The sequence below is a fragment of the Salpingoeca rosetta genome (genome assembly GCF_000188695.1).
Source record: "Salpingoeca rosetta unplaced genomic scaffold supercont1.30, whole genome shotgun sequence".
NCBI classification, from domain to species: domain Eukaryota; class Choanoflagellata; order Craspedida; family Salpingoecidae; genus Salpingoeca; species Salpingoeca rosetta.
The window spans coordinates 66,554-84,053 of NW_004754904.1; the positions used below are offsets into that span (position 1 = coordinate 66,554).

Consider the following 17,500-nt stretch of genomic DNA (forward strand, 5'->3'; position numbering starts at 1 on the left):
TTTCGTGTGAAGGTGTGAGCCATAAGCGCACATGGAAGCAAGGTGAACCACGTGCACAAGACCAACGCAACACAAGCAGCGATAGCAAACTTCGACACCCACGCACTCGAATGCAAGGACGTGAATGCAAGTGTTTACATGTGTGAGTAAACACACAAACGCACACGCACACACAGATGTACTAACGTAACACAAAACACACTCGTACACAGACATACGCGACGTGCCTGGTGCGGGGTGGCGGCGGGAGCAAGGCGGCATATGACGACTTCGCCCCTCTCTGCTTCCTCGGGAATCACATTCGTCATGACCGCATACGCACACAGGCGACCGTCGCCTGCTCAGAGGACACACACCGCATACACAATCGTAGAAGCGTGAAGACGAGCAGATGTGAACTGCGCTCTTTGTTCCCCTCACACACATACACACACACGAAGGCACGCACACACACACAAACACACAATCACACGCACACGCACACGCACACGCACACGCACGCACACACACACACACACACACACACACACACACACACACACACACACACACACACACACACACACACACACACACACACACACGAAGGCACGCACACACACACACGCATCGACTGCGCACTTGCGATGGTGAGGCGTTCTGCCGTCTCTGGGACGACGCAGACGGTGGCCCATCCCGCGAGCGGCCGATGGGCGAGGAGGGTCTTGGCGGCAGGCTCACACGGCAGCACAAGCGGGGCGTCCTTGCAACCTGTTTCGAGAACCGTTGGTGGGAGCAGTGGGCCACGTGCATGAGTGGCATGACGTGTGCATGTACACGTGATGTTTTTGTGTGTGATATGTGCCTGAACGTCATGTTTGTGACATGTGTGCGAAATATGCATGACATGTGTGTGTGTGTGTGTGTGTGTGTGCGCGCGCGCTTGTGCACTCACGTTCGTCGGGCTGGAAGCAGGCGACGGTGGCACCGGCGTCCACGGAGTAAGTGATGCAGACCTCCGAGGCTCTTGCAGGCAATGTACACACGTCCGATGTCTCCTTGGTCGCAAAGTCGTACAACTTCACATCCTGTGATTGCAACGATGAACAGCAAGATGCAGGTTGGCGTACATTGTGAGTACACCCGGGCGAAAGTGCCTACGTGCACGGGCAGTTCCGACACAAACGTTCACACATTCAAGGGTACGAGTTCCCACGCACACACACACACACACGCACGCGCGCGCACACACACACACACACACATACACGCACACACACACACACACACACACACACATACACGCGCACACACGCACCTGGCCTTTCTGGTACGCAAATGCCGTATCGGAGATTGGAAAGAAGCCGTCCACGTCGGTCAAGGTGAGCGAGTCATCCAGGGTGGCAACGGTGTTGCCGGCTCCTTGCGACCTGTAGAACTGCAGTGTGCTGGCTTTGCGCTACAACGTGCCGGGCGTGTGTGTGTGTGTGTGTAGATGTGTGTGTAGATGTGTGTGTGTGTGTGTGTGTGTGTGTGTGTGCGTGTGTGTAGATGTGTGTGTAGATGTGTGTGTGTGTGTTGAGAGTGAGCGTTTGGATGGGGGAAGTGCATGAAAAAAAGAGAGTGTGTGAGAGAGAGTGTGTGTGTGTGAAAGAAAGAGAGGGTGTGTGAGTGTTTGCACATGTGTCGAGTGCATTCGTATGCGCACGTGTGAATTATGTGCCTCATCAGTGATCACGGAGAGTGTGTTGGCTTGTCGTCTTCTCCCATTCCCCCCCCCCCCCCAAGCTTATCATTCTCTCCTCAAACACCCCACTGCACGCGTCTCACCTCGCACACGATGATAGCTGCATCATCGTCGCCATCCTCCTTGTTCAAGACAAACACGGCGGACGGCCGCACCACGTCCTTGCCTGGTCCACACAGCGCAGCAATGCGCGCATCAACCCGAGGTTGTTGCGGTGGGGTGGTTGTCATCGTGCTTGCTTGTGGTGTTGTTGCAGTGTGCTTGTTCTGAGCAGCGGTCGAGTTTGATGATGATTGCGGAAAAGTGAAAGCTATCTTGCTACACTTTTCAACACTGTCCTCCAAGCAAACTCACTACGACCACCACAACACCCACAACCACAACAACAACAACCACAACACGCACAATGCCTGCGGTGAGTGCTGCGGACGGGCCAGTGGCCGTGACGGGGGCCAGTGGCTACATTGGGTCGTGGATTGTGCAAGACTTGGTGGAGCACGGATACACGGTGCACGCGTGCGTGCGGGATGTGAAGCGCCCGGAGAAGGTGGACCACCTGCTCGCCTTGAACGGGAAGGAAGGCTGCACGGGCCAAGTGAAGTTGTTTGCGGCGGACCTGTTCAAGGAGGGCAGCTACGACGACGCCTTTGCTGGGTGCGCTGCCGTTGTGCACGCCGCTGCCGCTGTTGGCTACAACAAGGAGACGCCACAGGAGGTGTATGATGGCTGCTTCACGCAGAACAAGCACGTGGTTGACGCTGTGAACAAGGCCGGGACGGTGAAGCGGTTTGTGTTCACGAGCTCCGGCGCAGCGGTCGTGCACCCGCATGCAGAGGGCTACGTGTTTACGGAGAAGGACTGGTGCGACCAAGACCGCGACCCAGAGAAGTGGCGCGAGGCAGACATTCCCACCAATAGGGACCTGGCGTATGCGATGGCCAAGGCAGCGACGGAGCGCATGATCAACGAGCTGTCTGCCAAGGAGGAGACGACGTGGGACGCCGTGTCCACGATGCCGTCGCACGTCATCGGGCCGCTCATGTGCGCCAACCATGACCAGGGCTGGAGCTGGCAGAACTGCATCAAGCAGATGCTGCAGGGCAAGCCGTACACGAAGGTGGCAGGCGGCCGCATGCTGTGGAACATCGTGGACGTGCGTGATGTCGCCATTGGCCACCGCCTGTGTCTGGAGAGCAAGACCATCAAGCCGGGCTCCCGCTACCTGCTGTGCGCCGCCGACCCCTCATACGAGCTCTTCACGTGGCAGCTGCAGAAGCGCATGCAGGAGCTGTTCCCAGACATCCCCGTCATTGGCGGGGAGGAGATGGAGGGCGACAAGCCCGCACAGCCCGTGCCAAACCCGCCCTTTGTCTACTGCACACTGGCCAAGGAGGAGCTTGGCTTGAAGCCCATCGACGTCAACACCACCATCAAGGACACGGGCCTCTCCCTCCAGCGCCTCAACCTTCTCTGATCCCACTGCTTTCATTCGCTTTCTTGTGCAACAAGCGCATACTCACGCAGCCAGGGCTGTTGCTGTTTGTGCAGTGACCTGTGCAGCGTGTGCAGTTGCTCAAGCAGTTACACCTCCTCCTACCATTGACGTGTTCTTGCCTCAACTCCACTGTGCAACGTGGGACTTGCAGTGCCAGCGTGGCACTTGCTTCTTGTTTGTTTTGTTTGCTCTCTCTTTTTGTTTGTTTTTTCATTTCCACACCAAACAAAGTCCTCCCACCAAACAACAAAGCTGAGATCGATCGGTCAAGCTGAAGCAGCAGACAGTGGACACACACACACACACACACACACACACACACACACACACACACACACACACACACGCACACACACACACGGCAAGGCGGTGATGGAGCCAGACTTTCACAACTTGATCCGGCTTGTCGTGATCGGCGATGATGGCGTCGGGAAGACAAGCGTGCTCCGCAAGTTTGTTGTGAGTCCATGTCATTTGTGTGTCTGTGTGTCTGTGCCTGTGTCCTTGTCTGTGTGTCTGTGTGTTTGTCTGTGCCTGTGTCTGCCCGCCTGCCGTGCCTGCCTGTCTTTCCCATCGCACCCCCAACTCACAATATCCCCACATTGGCACTCGCTTTGATCCAGGATCACAGATACAGCGATGTGTACATGCCCACGATCGGCGTGGACTTTGTAAGCAAATACCTGGCTTGTTGTCCCCTCCCCGCCTCTCACTTGCCCTGCGTACGTGCTTGCCAGTTGCTGCCTCGATGCACCCTTAGCATCTTTGGATGATGCGCCATATCCACGCAACCTCCTCACACATCACGCCCTTGCATGATCGTACATGGGATCAAAGAAACTGTCGACCATGGACGGGGCAGGCAAGCGCAGCAAAGTTCAGATTGTAAGTACAACAAGTGACAGCAGTCGTCACGATCGTCCCTGTTGTGCGATCGAGCTGTCGTCTTTGCCCTCGTGCCTCTGCTGCTGTGCGCCTGTGTTACTGCCCGCACCTCAACATTACGTCTCCTGCAATTGCACACTGCGTGTGTGTGTGTGTGTGTGTGTGTGTGTGTGTGTGTGTGTGTGTGTGTGTGTGTGTGTGTGTGTGTGTGTGTGTGTGTGTGGCTTGTTGGTTGCAGTGGGATACGGCCGGGCAAGAACGCTTCCGCTCCATCACGAGGGGCTACTACCGCAGCGCTGACGGCTTCATCATGGCAGTACACGGGGATATCGTTCTAATGGCGGTGGTGGTGATGGTGGAGATGGTGATGGTGGTAGTGGTGGAGATGATGGTGGTTGTCCTGGAAGCACACACACACACACACACACACACACACACACACACACACACACACACACACACACACACACACACACACAGTAGTAGACCGAGTCTGGGTTGTCAATTTCCTTTCCCAGGCGGTGGATCATGCGCGATGGCGTCCAGTGCGCTCCCTGACACACACACACACACGCACACACACACACACGCACGTACGTACATACATACACACATACATACATACCATACATACATACATACATACATACATACATACATACATACATACATACACACATACATACATACATACATACATGCATACATACACACATACATACACACGTGAGAATGAAACAGCACGCTGTGAGTTGCCAGACGCATATGGACTGCGCATCAATGAGCATGCACTATCATCACCACCACCACCACCACCGCCACTATCATCGTCACCTCTGTCTTCTGCTCGTGCAACATCTGGTCCAAGATGGGCATCATCCACTCCTCAAACTTGACGTAGTTCTGGACACACACACACACATGTATACACACATATGTTTGCACACGTACAAGCAAATGCGTAAATGAACAGTGAAGCCCAACGCAAGCGACGCACACACGCACACACGCACACACGCAAACACACACACACACAAACACGCACACAGGAAAGCGTACGTCGTTTGGGACGAGGAGGTTGCCGATGCGGTTGATGCCTTTGAGTCGCAGGTCGCGGCCCTTGAGGCTGAAGTCGCCGAGATACGTGTCCGCCATGCACTGCACACAGGTAGTACGTGCACATGATGAAACAGGTGAGCAACACAATGCACACACGTCAAAGCACACACAATGCACGCACATCGGGAACAGGTGAGCAACACAATGCGCACACGTCAAAGCACACACAATGCACGCACATCGTGAACAGGTGAGCAACACAATGCACACACGTCAAAGCACATGTACAGAAACACACAATGCACTCTCGTATACACGTGTGCACGCTCAAAACAAAAGCGCACGCATTCTGTGGCACGGACCTTGATAAAGTCTTCCTCGATGCCACCAGCAGTAGTCACAATCACGTCCACCTACACGGCCAGCAAAAACAATCAATGAGCGAGGATGAACACATATATACGCATACATGAGCACAGCGCACAGGTGATTCACAAGCAGGAACCCCCTCCACACACACATACACACATACACACATACAAACACATACACACACATGCATGCGCGCACCATCTTGTGTTGCACGAGGAATCGGATGGTGTCGCGGACACCGGCAGAGATCATGTTGGAGGTGTAGCCGAGGAAGATCTTTGTCTTGACCTTCTTACGCGCCTCTGGGTCACGAAGCTCTTCATCCTCGCCCTCCTTCACAGGCTCATCGGCCAGCGACCAGTCCAGCTGCGAGCCCATGCACACGAACGTGATGAATGACAACGAACGAACCAAACAACTACACAAACAAACAACCAACCAAACAACCAGCTTCTCACACAATGTGGTGCCGCACAGGGCATTTGTGTGCACACGGAACACACGGGGCACACGGGGCACATAGAGCACGCCTCACGTCACCCGTGTGCATGCAAGCATCAGCGCCAGCAAGCTCATCAGCGACCTTACCATGCGCTGCACTTCCTCGATGGCAAGGCCGAGGTTGGTGGCCTGGAACCCGGTCGTGAGGAACGACTGCAGCAGCTTGTCGTGGTCCACGCCTTGGTTGAAATCATAGCCTGTTTACGCCGCAACCGTGAGTGTTGGTGCTGATCGTGGTCACGCTGTGGACGTTCGTCCATGTGGCACTGTTATGACTTGACAAGTTCACACTCACACGCACGTGGGCACATTCCCTTTCACACGCGTGGCACACGTACACACACTTGGCACGCACACGCACACACACACACACATGCACACACACATGCACACACACACGCACACACGCACACACACATGCACACACACACACGCACACACACACACACTACACGCACCTTTGACTTTCACTGCGTCCTCCGGCATGGGTTCGCTCCTCAGCAGAACAGCCTGCTGTGCGTCCGTGGCCTGCTCCATGACTGCCTCCTGCGTGATCTACTGTAAACTCACTGATCGGCGAGAGTGATGTACCTGTTGTGCGGCTGTCCGTGATGTGACGGCTGTTGTGGTGGTGGTTATGATGCTTGCTCTGGAGAGCACGTTGTTGCGTGCACGAGATCGCTGAAAATTTATGGAAGCTGTTCGATATTTTTCAGGACTTGACCAACCAGGACGCAAGATGGTGATGGCTGGTGTGTTTACGGGTGTTGCGAGGTTGTGTGGGGTGTGCATGGCGAAAGCGGCCACGGCGCAGCCGCAGAGCATGGCGCGAGGCGTCGCAGCGGGCGTGTTGCGGGCGACATCGGCGCGAACGGTGACGACATATTCTGCGCAGTCCCAGAGAACAGCGAGAGCGGTCATGGCCCACACATCCACGAGCAGACACACGCCGCGCACCCTGCAGTGGCTCAGCCAGAGCTGGAGTCGCCGCCTCTATTCAACACAGTATCAGCAGCCGCAGTTTAGCCGCGGCGATAACAAGGCGACCGCCATCTACGCCACGGCTTGGATCATCATGATCTTGGGCTTCTCCTACGCAGCCGTGCCGCTCTACAGAGCCTTCTGCCAGGCATGGCGTGTGTGTATTGTGCGCTCGTGTGTGTGTGTGTGTGTGTGTGTGTGCGTGCGTGTGTGTGTGTGTGTGTCTGTGTTGTGGGTGATGTACTTGTGTGTGTGTGTGTTTGTGTGTGTGTGTGTGTGTTTGTCTGTGCGTCGTACATTGTGGCACATTGTGTCTCGCGTACTTGTGTGCAGAGAAACGGGCCACCCTGAAGCGGTTGCCGAGAAACGGGCCACCCTGAAGCGGTTGTCATATTTGGTGGGTCACGCGCTCACCCATTTGTTGCGACTTGTACTGACAGGCCACTGGGTATGGCGGTACGGTGAACAAGCACGACAACGATAAGAAAAAGGTGCGGGCATGATCTTTGCGTACAATGGCTCTTTGCGTTGCCTGATTGAGTGGGGCTGTGTTTGGAGGGGTTGTATCAGTCCACCTTGTCCTCATGCGTATTTATTCCTTCAGGTTGAGGACATGGTGCCTGTGGAAGATCGACAAATCACCGTCAGGTGCGTCATGGCTCAGTGCACGTTGGCATGTGCCACTGAACTTTTCTGCATCCACACGCACACACACTCACTCACTCACACACACTCACACTCACTCACACGCACACACTCACACACGCACACACACTCTCTCACTCGCTCACTCCCTTACTCACACACTCTCTCTCACTCGTTCACTCCCTTACTCACTCACTCACACACTCCCTTACTCACTCACTCAACCCCCCCCCCACCTGTGGCTGTTGCGTGATAGGTTCAATGCCGACACGAGTGCCACGATGCCGTGGTCGTTCAAGCCACAACAGAAGGCAGTCACTGTACGTTGATGCAGGCGAGGCAGAGTGAGGGCATCTGTCTGCTGGCTGTTCTATTTGCAGGCTGTGCTGTTGCAAACTGCCCTGCTGCCTACTGCCCTGCTGTCCTGCTGTACGTAGCGACACCCGTGCACACCTACCTTCACATGCGTCACGCCCTACACCCTTGCTGCGCACGTGTGAACAACGCAGGTTGTTCCTGGCGAGACAGCGCTTGCGTTCTTCACCGCCTCCAACCCCACGGATGAGGCCATCACAGGCATCTCCACATACAACGTCGTCCCCTTTGAGGTGCTGCTGATGATGTGTCTTGCATGTGTGTGTGTGTGTATGTGTGCGTGTGTGCGCGTGTGTGTATGTGTGTATCTGCATCACTGTCTGTATCTGTATCATTGTCTGTGTGTGTCTGGTGCAGAAGACTGACACCAGCACCTCCTTGTGTATGTGTGTGTGCAAACAGGCAGGGCAGTACTTCAACAAGATCCAGTGCTTCTGTTTCGAAGAGCAGCGATTGAATCCAAACGAGGAGGTGGATATGCCCGTCTTCTTCTACATCGACCCGGAGTTTGCAGAGGACCCAAACCTCATGCGGGTGCGGCGGCACTGCTGATGGAGATGGCCGTGTTGGCATGCATGTCTCCATGTTTGTCGCTTGATGACGTGACATGACCAAACCACCCCTGGCACACGCACACACACACACACCCACGCGCGCGCACGTTGATGCTTGCAGTTAAAGCTCACATCCACACACACACATCCACACACACACACACACACACACACACACATGCACAAAACAACGACACAACACCCCCCCCCCCACACACACACACACACACACATGCACATACATACACACACACGACAGATTAATGACATTACGCTGAGCTACACGTTCTTCAAGTCCACGAGCACCGTGTCCCCCATCGTGCCACCAGAACAGCGGCAGCTGCAGCAAGAACAGGCCTCAACAGCATAAAGTGTCGTTCGTGAACTTGCCGAGCTTTGTTGAATGTCCTGGTCATTATTCGTCTACCATTACACCCGCTACGAGTGTTACGAACGCGCCGAGACGTGGTCGCACGAGCATTCACGTCGCATGTCAGTGCGAGAGTGTGACCGCTTCTGCGTGCAGGTCATCACAACCACATCACCACCGACAGCACAGGCACACGACGCTTCGTGTGTGTAACAATAAGAACAAGAAACACAGCGCGTCATAGATACAATCGAAGCAGCAACGACCATTTAACATGTCGGACAGACGTCCTCAGCGAGGCAGTGGCGGCAGAGCCAACAAGCCAGCATCATCAGCATCAGCATCCTCCTCGTCGTCCTCTGGACAAAGACAGCGCAACAACAACAACAACAAGAAGAACCAACAGGGAGGCGGCGGTCGAAAGAAGTCCGGCAACCAAAAGAACAAGCCAAGAAAACAGCAGCACCAGCAGCACCAGCAGCAACAACAGGCGGGTGAAGGACTCACGCCTTTGGCGCCCCTTCCAGGTTTGCCATCCCTTCCGACTTTGGGCAGCTTGCAGTTGGGCGAAGGCCCCGCACCTAACTCTTCATCTGCGCATAGTATGAACAGCACTACCAGCATGCCTGTACCCATGAACTCGTCAGCAGCACCATATGTCCCAGCCGCAATGGGGCATGGTGACACCGTGCCACCAAACGCCCGGCCACAGCGGGCGCCACGCAGCTCCAGACGCGACAGACAGCAGCACCAGCAACAAGGAGGTGGATCACCTCACCGCGGCCGCCGCAGAGGCAACAGAGGCGGCGGTGACCACCAACATCACCAGCCACACCAGCAACACCAGCAGCCGCATCAGCACCAGCATCCGCATCAGCACCAGCATCAACATCCTCGGCATCAACACCAGCAGCCATACGTGCCACATCATTTGAACGACGCGCCATATCAGTACCACGTCCCAGAGGCCATGGATGCCAAGTCTGCAGCGGAGCTTCGGGAAGAGTCGATTGATGCGTCTGTGGACGCGGGTACGCTGTGTGGTGTTTGCTTCGAGCCCATGCACATCCGCATGCTTGGTGCATGCAACCATCCCCTCTGCTATGTCTGCGGGCTTCGTCTCCGCATCTTGTGGAAGAGCAACGCATGCGCCATCTGCCGCACAGACCTCCCAAAGGTGCGTGCCTCACTCTTTGGGGGACGAGGAAGAATGCAATGGGAGGTGCCAACGCATGTGTTGGGAATGCATGAATGCGCAGCATCTGTGTGTGTGACTGTGTGTGACTGTGCGTGCTTGCGTGTGTGTGTCTGTGTGTGTCTGTGTGTGGTCTTCCTGTGTGTGTCTGTGTGTGTCTGTGTGTGGTCTTCCTGTGTGTTTGCGTTGCGCCCATTCCATCATTGATGCTTGTCTGCTCCATTGTTCGCATTGTTTGTACGTGCTGGCTGCAGGTTGTGCTGACGACGGCCGCACACGAGGACTTTGATGAAGCGAAGGTGTCGGCCATGAAGTTCAACAAGCGCCTCAAGTCATACGTCGCCTCACCAGAGGCAGAGCAACGTGAGGACACAGGGCATGCACATTCATGCACACATTGATGAACACATTCATGCACGCGCACATGCACAACACGCATCCATGTACACACGCACACTCATGCACAACATGCACACTCATGCACAACACGCGCTTACAACAACATGCCATACAACACCCTTTGATCACCACCCCATGTGCTCACGCTTGCATGCATGCAATTGTGTGCGTGTGTGTGCTTGTGCTTGTATGCAGAGTGCCTGCAGCTGTTTGCGCTGCAGTGCAAAGTGTGCGGGCAGCAGTTTAAGGAGCCGTACAAACTCCGCGACCACGTCAAGAGAAACCACCACCTCCACTACTGCCCGCTCTGTGTCGGAAACGCACACAAGTTCTACTTTGAGCTGGTGTGACCCCCGTTGCATCGTGATTGTGGTCCTGTGCACTCCGTGGCCTGCGATGAGGAACACAGCACATGCGTGCGCATGCGCGTGCTTGCTTCCTTGCTTTCTTGCATGCTGCACAACACATGATATGTGCTGTGTGCAACTGCTGCCTCACCACTGCCACCCCCATCGTCCCCTTGCCTCTCGTTTGACCAATTCAGGATTTGTTTACGCACAAGGAGCTGGAGCAGCACAAGCAGCGCGGCGATGGCCAGGGCTTCAAGGGCCACCCGCCATGCAAGTTCTGCAACACGTACGTAGCATCACGTGTGTGTGTGTGTGTGTGTGTGTGTGTGTGTGTGTGTGTGTGTGTGTGTGTGTGTGTGTGTGTGTGAACACGTGGGCTTGGTGTTTGTGCCTCTCCAACTCAACTAGGATGCTGTCTTTTGATTTCACACTTCACGGTAGAAGGTACACACACAATCTCACCGACCACCGCCCCCACCCCCTTCTCACATCTACGTCACCACTCACCCCAACGCCATACTCGTGCCTGCAGGCATTTCTACGACAATGATGCGCTGTATGTGCATCTGCGCGAGGCCCACGAGCACTGCCAGCTCTGCGCCAACCTCGGCAAGCACAACGAGTTCTACCCAACACGCCGCGCCCTGGCAAACGTGAGACAGTGCCGGTGATTGTGGTGGTGGGAGGTGTGGTGCTGCTGATGTGTCTTTTGATGTGACACTGGCATGTCTCTGCTTCGAGGACCTCTTGCTTTGCAGCCTCGCACAATCAACCACTCAACACGCACATACGCACACCACACACGCACACGCACATGCACACGCACATGCACACGCCCGATACCACGACAGCACTATGAGAAGGAGCACTACACTTGCCCGCACTGCGAGGTGACGGACATGGTGGCGTACGAGGACGAAATTGCGCTGCGCAAACACATCAAGAGCGCCCATCCCGAGTTTGCACGCGGCGGGCGACGACAGCTGCTGGACATCAGCGACGCATCGTCATACGCAGACAGGAACACGCGGTCCGGCAGAGGTGATGATGGCAGTCGTGGTGGCAGGAGACGCGGTGGTGGCGGTCGTGGTGGTCGTGGTGGTGGTCGGTTTGCTGACGACGATGATGACAACGACATTAGATTCGCTGCAGCGCGGCACGAATGTACGTTGTTCTGGCTGTGTGTGCGCGTGCGTGCGCGTGTGTGCGCGTGTTTCCGTGGGCTGGACGTGTTGCCTCTGGCTTGCGCGCCATGTCGGGATCTCCACTGCATCGGTTGCCCCTTCCCCCACCCCTCACTTCCATTTCTCCCCACTTCCCGGTCCTTTTTTTTTTTTTGTCCTTCTTGCATCTCGCTGATTTTCCGCCATGCGAGCAGACACCGCCCAGCCGCCCGCTGCCCACGAGCCGCAGCAGCACCAACAGCAGCAGCAGCAGCAGGGGTTGAGCCTGGAGGAGTTCCCCTCTCTCGGCAGCGAAGAACAGCAGGTCGGGACGTGTACAAGCACACGTATGCACGCTCGCGTGCTCTCATCGATGCTCACACACACACACACAACACACACACGCGCGCGCGCACCAGCCTTGTCTTGCCGTTGCTTGGATGTTTCCAACCAGCTCTAACCCGGCCACTGCATGCACGTGTGTGAACAGGCTGCTGTCCCCTCCGCGCCGTCGTCCCATCGATATGCAGCACAGACACGCACGCGCACACAGCAGCGTCCACCAGCCCAACAACAACGTCAACAACACAAGCAACACCAGCAGCAACAAGAACAACAGCAACAACAACAGTGGGCACAACCATCCACCTCAGCATCAACATCATCGTCCTCTCGCCCCAACTTTGCGCTGACGGCGCGGCGCACGGCAGAGGAGAATGCGTTGGCGGAGCACGGCGGTCCAAAGCCCGTGCAGCCGCGCGCTGCATCGTGGGTTGCGCGCGCTGCCCCATCAGGCGGCGTCCCAGGTCAGCTACCTGCCCCGTGTTGGGGGGTTGCGGGCGTCTGTCCGTGTGTGTCTGTGTGTGCGTGTTTGCCTGTGTGCGTGTGTATGTGTGTGTCTGTGTCTGCGTGTGACTGTATACCTTGCCTTGTGTCGTCTGTAAGCGTGTGTGTGTGTATGCCTTGCCTTGTCTTGTCTTTCGTGTGTGTGTGTGTGTGTGTGGTTGATGGCTACTGAGATTTCTCACGTTCATCCCTCTCGATCCACCACTGAAAACCACCGCCACAACAACACGATACCACGATGTGCAGACTCGTCAACAGCGTCTCGCGCCGCCCGCGCTCCGACGATGGAGTACAAGTACATCAAGGCCCCTGACTTCAAGTCCAGGAATGCAAAGTTGCTCAAGAAACTCAAGGAAATCATGCGTACGTCTCAACACCCACGCACGTGCCCTTTTCATCTACATGTGTGTGTGTGTGTGTGTACTTTCGCGTGGTTGTGTCTGTCTGCATGTACAGGTGGCTGTTGCTTGCCAAAGTCTTTGAGAGATTCAACTACGCGTCTCGAGTACCCATCTCACGTCACACATCACACATCACACACCTGCCACACCAACACCCCACTCTCCCGCAACTTGTCTCTTGCAGCGAAGAGCGATTACGACGAGTTCATGTCCATGAGCTCCGCATTTCGCTCAGACTACATCTCCGCTTTTGAATACGCAACAAAGTATGGTGACCTCGATGCTGTCTGAAGTGCAATTCGATGCACACCTGCACAAACGTACACCTGCACGCATTCATGCACACATACAAACGTACGCAGATACGTACATACACTCACTCACTCACTCACTCACTCACTCACTCACTCACTCCGCAGGTGCCAGGAGTTGCTTGGAAAGCACTTTGAGAAGATGTATGCCGACCTGGTAGTGCTGTTTCCAGACCTCGCTGTGCAGACGAGTATGGTTGAGGCGTGGCGTAAGATGCATGCGCCCGCACCGAAGATCCGCGTTGGTCGCTCGCAACCGCGCCAGGCCCGCGCAAAGCACGCGCAGCCCACGAACCAGCACTGGCGCTACTGCCAATACTGCCACCAGGTACACGCCCCGCCTTGCCTGTGCCTGCGTCTATTTTGTGTGCGTGTGTCTGTGTGTGTGTGTGTGTGCCTGCGTCTGTTTGTGTGTGTGTGTGTGTGTGTGTGTGTGTGTCTGCGCGCGTGTCTGTGTCTGGATCTGTCTGTCCCTTTTGCATTTGATCAATGGACGACTGCTGCTTGCCACTGTGTTTGTCATGTTGACCCCGTCACGCGCGCGTGTGAACGCCACGACCTTTTCTTCTCCTCCCCTTACACAACCAACAACAACAACAACAACAACAACAACAACAACAACAACAACAACAACAACAACAACAACAACAACAACAACAACGCAGGTTGTGTCGCCGAATGAGCTTGGAACGCACGAATCGCACCACGATGTGCAGCAGGAGGAGGAATTCCCGTCACTGCTGCGCGTGCCTAAGCACAAACCAAAAAAGAAGACAGCTGGCGTGTGGGGAAAGTGATGTGACATGCTATGCTGTGTGTCACGTCATACCATGACATGTGTTTTCATGCTTCACCTCTACATTTGAGCTCGCTGCTTCTTGTTTGTCGACTGATGTGAGTCAACAGGCTCTTGTGGTACACACGAGTGGTCGTCGCGCTGTGTGTAGAGGCACGTGACATCTTAGCAGTGACATGACATGATGTGATGTGAGGAGGGATTGTTTGAAGGCTTGAACTGCAATGCAAATGTGTGCTGCTTGGTGTCACACACGGTTTCAATCGCTGGTGTGAGCTGCAGTGGTACGGTATATGTCCACGACGACAATATCATGGCGTTTATTGGTTACGGATACAAGCACACACACGCGCATGTGCACCACATCTACTCTTCTGTCTTTGTGACGTGTGCGCGCTTGCTGGGCTCCTCTGGGCCACCCCTGTGATTGCAGCAAGCAACACACCAACATCAGTGACACAAGCGAGCTCAAAACGGCGTACCTCATGAACATGTGTGCGTGTGTGTGTGTGTGTGTGTGTGTGTGTGTGTGTGTGTGTGTGTGTGTGTGTGTGTGTGTGTGTGTGTGTGTGTGGGTGTGTGTGTGGGTGTGTGTGTGGGTGTGTGTGTGGGTGTGGGTGTGGGTGTGTGTGGGTGTGGGTGTGTGTGGGTGGGTGCACGTGGCTTGACTTGCACACCCTCCGCTCCCACCGCCAAAACACACGAATGACGCACGTACGCTTTGCGCTTGCTTCGCTTCTTCTCCTGTGCTTGCTGTTTCCGCTTGTATCTGTATCAATGAGACGTCAGTGACAAAGGTGGTGTGAGCAACAGTTGCAGTCATGTCTCCTGCACTTGCGTGTGCATGTGGGGGAAGAAGGCGAGGCGCGCGAACACACACACATACACATGTACACACATACACATGTACATACATGCACACGTACTCCTCTGATGCAGGATTGAAGAATGGGTTTCTGCACATTTCCAAGCGATCCAACAGCGCCTGTCATCGGGTCAGTTGAGATGCGTGAAGGACGTGTGCAATTGGAGTCAACTACAACGCACATGACGAAGACTGATGCACATGTATCTTCACGTACACACACGTACACACACACGTACACACGCGCACACACGCACACACACGTACACACACACGTACACACACACACACCTTCTGTGTTGCATCATCAATTTCAAGCGTTTGCAGGTCGCGCGTGGCAATCTGTTTGACTTCCTCCAAGCGCGCCGCCATCGTGTCTGTGGACGGGTGGTCGTCTGGTCGTGACTCAACCAGCGCCTGCACATATGCAAGTGGATCAACAGTCCGCTTCTCCAGCTCATCAACAAAGACAGCGAGCGCAATCTGCGAGGGCGGAAACAGAAACTGGACGTCCGTGAACCACCATCGCAGCGTCGTGTCGCTGGCGCGCAGATGAACATCGTCCCAGAACGCATCTGTGTCGAGCTCTGACACCACGCCATCATCCATCTCCTCAATTGCCGTCACCAGAGGCGATAGCGGCGCTCCCATGGCCTCTGCTGCTTCGTGCTGTGCACTTGTTGCCGCTGCTGCTGCTGATGCTGCTGTTGGTGCTGCTGTCTGTTGGGCAGATTCGGCCTCAGCATTGCCGCTGCCTTTACTGCTCTTGCCTTCTCCCTGTGCCGCCTTGTTTGTCGCTTCCTTCTTGTCCGCATCATCGCCACCCTCACCCTCATCAGCATCATCATCATCATCATCATCATCGTCGTCGTCATCATCATCTTCCTCCTCCTGCAGCTGGCGTATGCTCGCGTGCGTCAAGTGCTCCCCTCGCCCCGCGCTTGCCTTCCTCGCTTTCGCCTCTTTCACCGCATCTTCTTCAGCAGTGGCAGGGGTTGCTGATGTTGATGAGATTTTGGTGTCTGATGCTGCTGCGCTCTCGCTGCTGCCTGCAAACACATCCCGGCCACCACCTGCTGCTTCGCCAGCGCCACCATCGCCATCACCAGCACGTGGTGTCTGCCGCCGGAGCAGCGCCTCTGCGAACAAGGAGCGCGCGTGGCTGACAAACCCGCGCAGGGGGCGGAACGGCGTGTGGACGAGGAAGTGGAACTGCAGCTGGGCGGAAAACTTCACCTCAAAGCGCTTCATAAACGCGGCCTCCGTGCCGAAGAGCGTCGCCAGTTCCGTGACGGTGAGGTTGTACTCCTCCGCCTTGCAGGCTATGAATGCGGACATGGCGGCGATGAAAGATGGGTGGTAGTCCATGACTGTGTTGGTGAGGTGGTACCGGCGGAAGAACGAGACTGCCGCTGCGATTACGCGGTGTGGGCACGTGGCGACGTGGCTTCGCAGCTTAGTCTGGATGTGTTTGCAGAAGGTGAAGATCAGCTGCTGCTCCTCCTGTGTAGACAAGTATACGCTGTCATCCTCAATGGGTTTCAATCTCACCAAGCCCTAGCCCAACAGAGATGTCGATACCATGAGTGAGTGTGTGTGTATGTGTGAGTGTGTATGTGTGAGTGTGTATGTGTGAGTGTGTATGTGTGAGTGTGTGTGAGTGTGAGTGTGTGTGTGAGTGAGTGTGTGAGTGTGTGAGTGTGAGTGTGAGTGTGAGTGTGAGTGAGTGTGTGAGTGTATGTATGTGTGAGTGTGAGTGTGCATGTGCATATGCATGAGTACAGGTGCATGAGCGTGTGCGCATGCATACCTTGACGGCGGCGACCTTCTTCTCATACACGTTTGCGCGGTTCTCCAACAATTGGTTCTCGGTTGGAAAGATCCTATGTTGGCGTGGCAGGAACATGCACGTGAGCGAGTTCCTTGAGTGGATTCGTGACACACAACACACGCACTCTCTCTCACACTCACACACGCACACCCTCACCCTCACCCTCACACTCACACACGCACGCACAACACATTCACGCACGCACATAGCTGCGTACCATTTCGATCGCTGAGTGCTACTCGTGAACATGATACTGGCTGGTCGTCAAATCACCACACACCAACACTGCTGTCAGCTGCACCGTCGTGCTTTGTCGCTGCCGCCGTTTCCGAAAGTTGTTTATAATTTCGTTAGTTTTTCTACAATGTGACGACGTGCGG

General features: G+C 55.3%; 8 protein-coding genes across 8 annotated transcripts in view; 4 read left to right on the forward strand and 4 right to left on the reverse strand.

The window, feature by feature from the left end:
* PTSG_09843 (uncharacterized protein) overlaps positions 1 to 1,956 on the reverse strand; it is a gene marked incomplete at both ends in the record, with an annotated part of 6,049 nt that extends 4,093 nt beyond the window's left edge. The window contains 5 exons of the mRNA XM_004989144.1: positions 219 to 337; positions 622 to 750; positions 935 to 1,067; positions 1,298 to 1,438; positions 1,810 to 1,956. Coding sequence (XP_004989201.1) covers positions 219 to 337; positions 622 to 750; positions 935 to 1,067; positions 1,298 to 1,438; positions 1,810 to 1,956 — 669 coding nt within the window. The remainder of the gene's footprint in view (positions 1 to 218; positions 338 to 621; positions 751 to 934; positions 1,068 to 1,297; positions 1,439 to 1,809) is intronic.
* Positions 1,957 to 2,080: 124 nt separating this feature from the next.
* Positions 2,081 to 3,509, forward strand: PTSG_09844 (dihydroflavonone isomerase). The gene has a single exon (XM_004989145.1). The coding sequence runs from the start codon at positions 2,133 to 2,135 to the stop codon at positions 3,198 to 3,200; it is 1,068 nt and encodes a 355-aa protein (XP_004989202.1). The 5' UTR covers positions 2,081 to 2,132; the 3' UTR covers positions 3,201 to 3,509.
* An 84-nt stretch (positions 3,510 to 3,593) lies between these two features.
* PTSG_09845 (uncharacterized protein) lies at positions 3,594 to 3,994 on the forward strand (the record flags this gene model as incomplete). Its single annotated transcript, XM_004989146.1, has 3 exons — positions 3,594 to 3,680; positions 3,845 to 3,892; positions 3,959 to 3,994. 3 exons carry the CDS (start codon positions 3,594 to 3,596, stop codon positions 3,992 to 3,994), a joined length of 171 nt encoding a protein of 56 aa, XP_004989203.1.
* Positions 3,995 to 4,202: 208 nt separating this feature from the next.
* PTSG_09846 (deoxyhypusine synthase) lies at positions 4,203 to 6,575 on the reverse strand (the record flags this gene model as incomplete). Its single annotated transcript, XM_004989147.1, has 9 exons — positions 4,203 to 4,244; positions 4,396 to 4,440; positions 4,595 to 4,660; positions 4,941 to 5,009; positions 5,166 to 5,264; positions 5,528 to 5,578; positions 5,736 to 5,903; positions 6,126 to 6,235; positions 6,497 to 6,575. The coding sequence occupies 9 exons, from the start codon at positions 6,573 to 6,575 to the stop codon at positions 4,203 to 4,205; spliced, it is 729 nt and encodes a 242-aa protein (XP_004989204.1).
* Positions 6,576 to 6,828: 253 nt separating this feature from the next.
* PTSG_12935 (cytochrome c oxidase assembly protein COX11) lies at positions 6,829 to 8,963 on the forward strand (the record flags this gene model as incomplete). The annotated part of the gene is made up of 7 exons (XM_004989148.1): positions 6,829 to 7,176; positions 7,460 to 7,510; positions 7,624 to 7,667; positions 7,921 to 7,984; positions 8,174 to 8,272; positions 8,442 to 8,573; positions 8,853 to 8,963. The coding sequence occupies 7 exons, from the start codon at positions 6,829 to 6,831 to the stop codon at positions 8,961 to 8,963; spliced, it is 849 nt and encodes a 282-aa protein (XP_004989205.1).
* A 61-nt stretch (positions 8,964 to 9,024) lies between these two features.
* PTSG_12936 (uncharacterized protein) lies at positions 9,025 to 14,425 on the forward strand (the record flags this gene model as incomplete). Its single annotated transcript, XM_004989149.1, has 12 exons — positions 9,025 to 10,140; positions 10,413 to 10,521; positions 10,753 to 10,901; positions 11,102 to 11,193; positions 11,440 to 11,560; positions 11,759 to 12,071; positions 12,286 to 12,395; positions 12,561 to 12,876; positions 13,163 to 13,279; positions 13,502 to 13,583; positions 13,737 to 13,956; positions 14,294 to 14,425. Exons 1-12 carry the CDS (start codon positions 9,238 to 9,240, stop codon positions 14,423 to 14,425), a joined length of 2,664 nt encoding a protein of 887 aa, XP_004989206.1. The 5' UTR covers positions 9,025 to 9,237.
* Positions 14,426 to 14,721: 296 nt separating this feature from the next.
* Positions 14,722 to 17,445, reverse strand: PTSG_12937 (uncharacterized protein). Its single transcript, XM_004989150.1, has 6 exons — positions 17,338 to 17,445; positions 17,100 to 17,172; positions 15,581 to 16,846; positions 15,351 to 15,409; positions 15,143 to 15,193; positions 14,722 to 14,845 (listed from the first exon to the last, which is right to left on the reverse strand). The coding sequence occupies exons 1-6, from the start codon at positions 17,367 to 17,369 to the stop codon at positions 14,791 to 14,793; spliced, it is 1,536 nt and encodes a 511-aa protein (XP_004989207.1). The 5' UTR covers positions 17,370 to 17,445; the 3' UTR covers positions 14,722 to 14,790.
* The window catches only part of PTSG_12938 (uncharacterized protein), a 3,721-nt gene continuing 3,662 nt past the window's right edge, over positions 17,442 to 17,500 (reverse strand). Inside the window, exon 9 of the mRNA XM_004989151.1 lies at positions 17,442 to 17,500. This exon is cut by the window's right edge and continues 78 nt beyond it. Within this exon, the coding sequence (XP_004989208.1) occupies positions 17,480 to 17,500 (21 nt within the window). The 3' untranslated portion in view covers positions 17,442 to 17,479.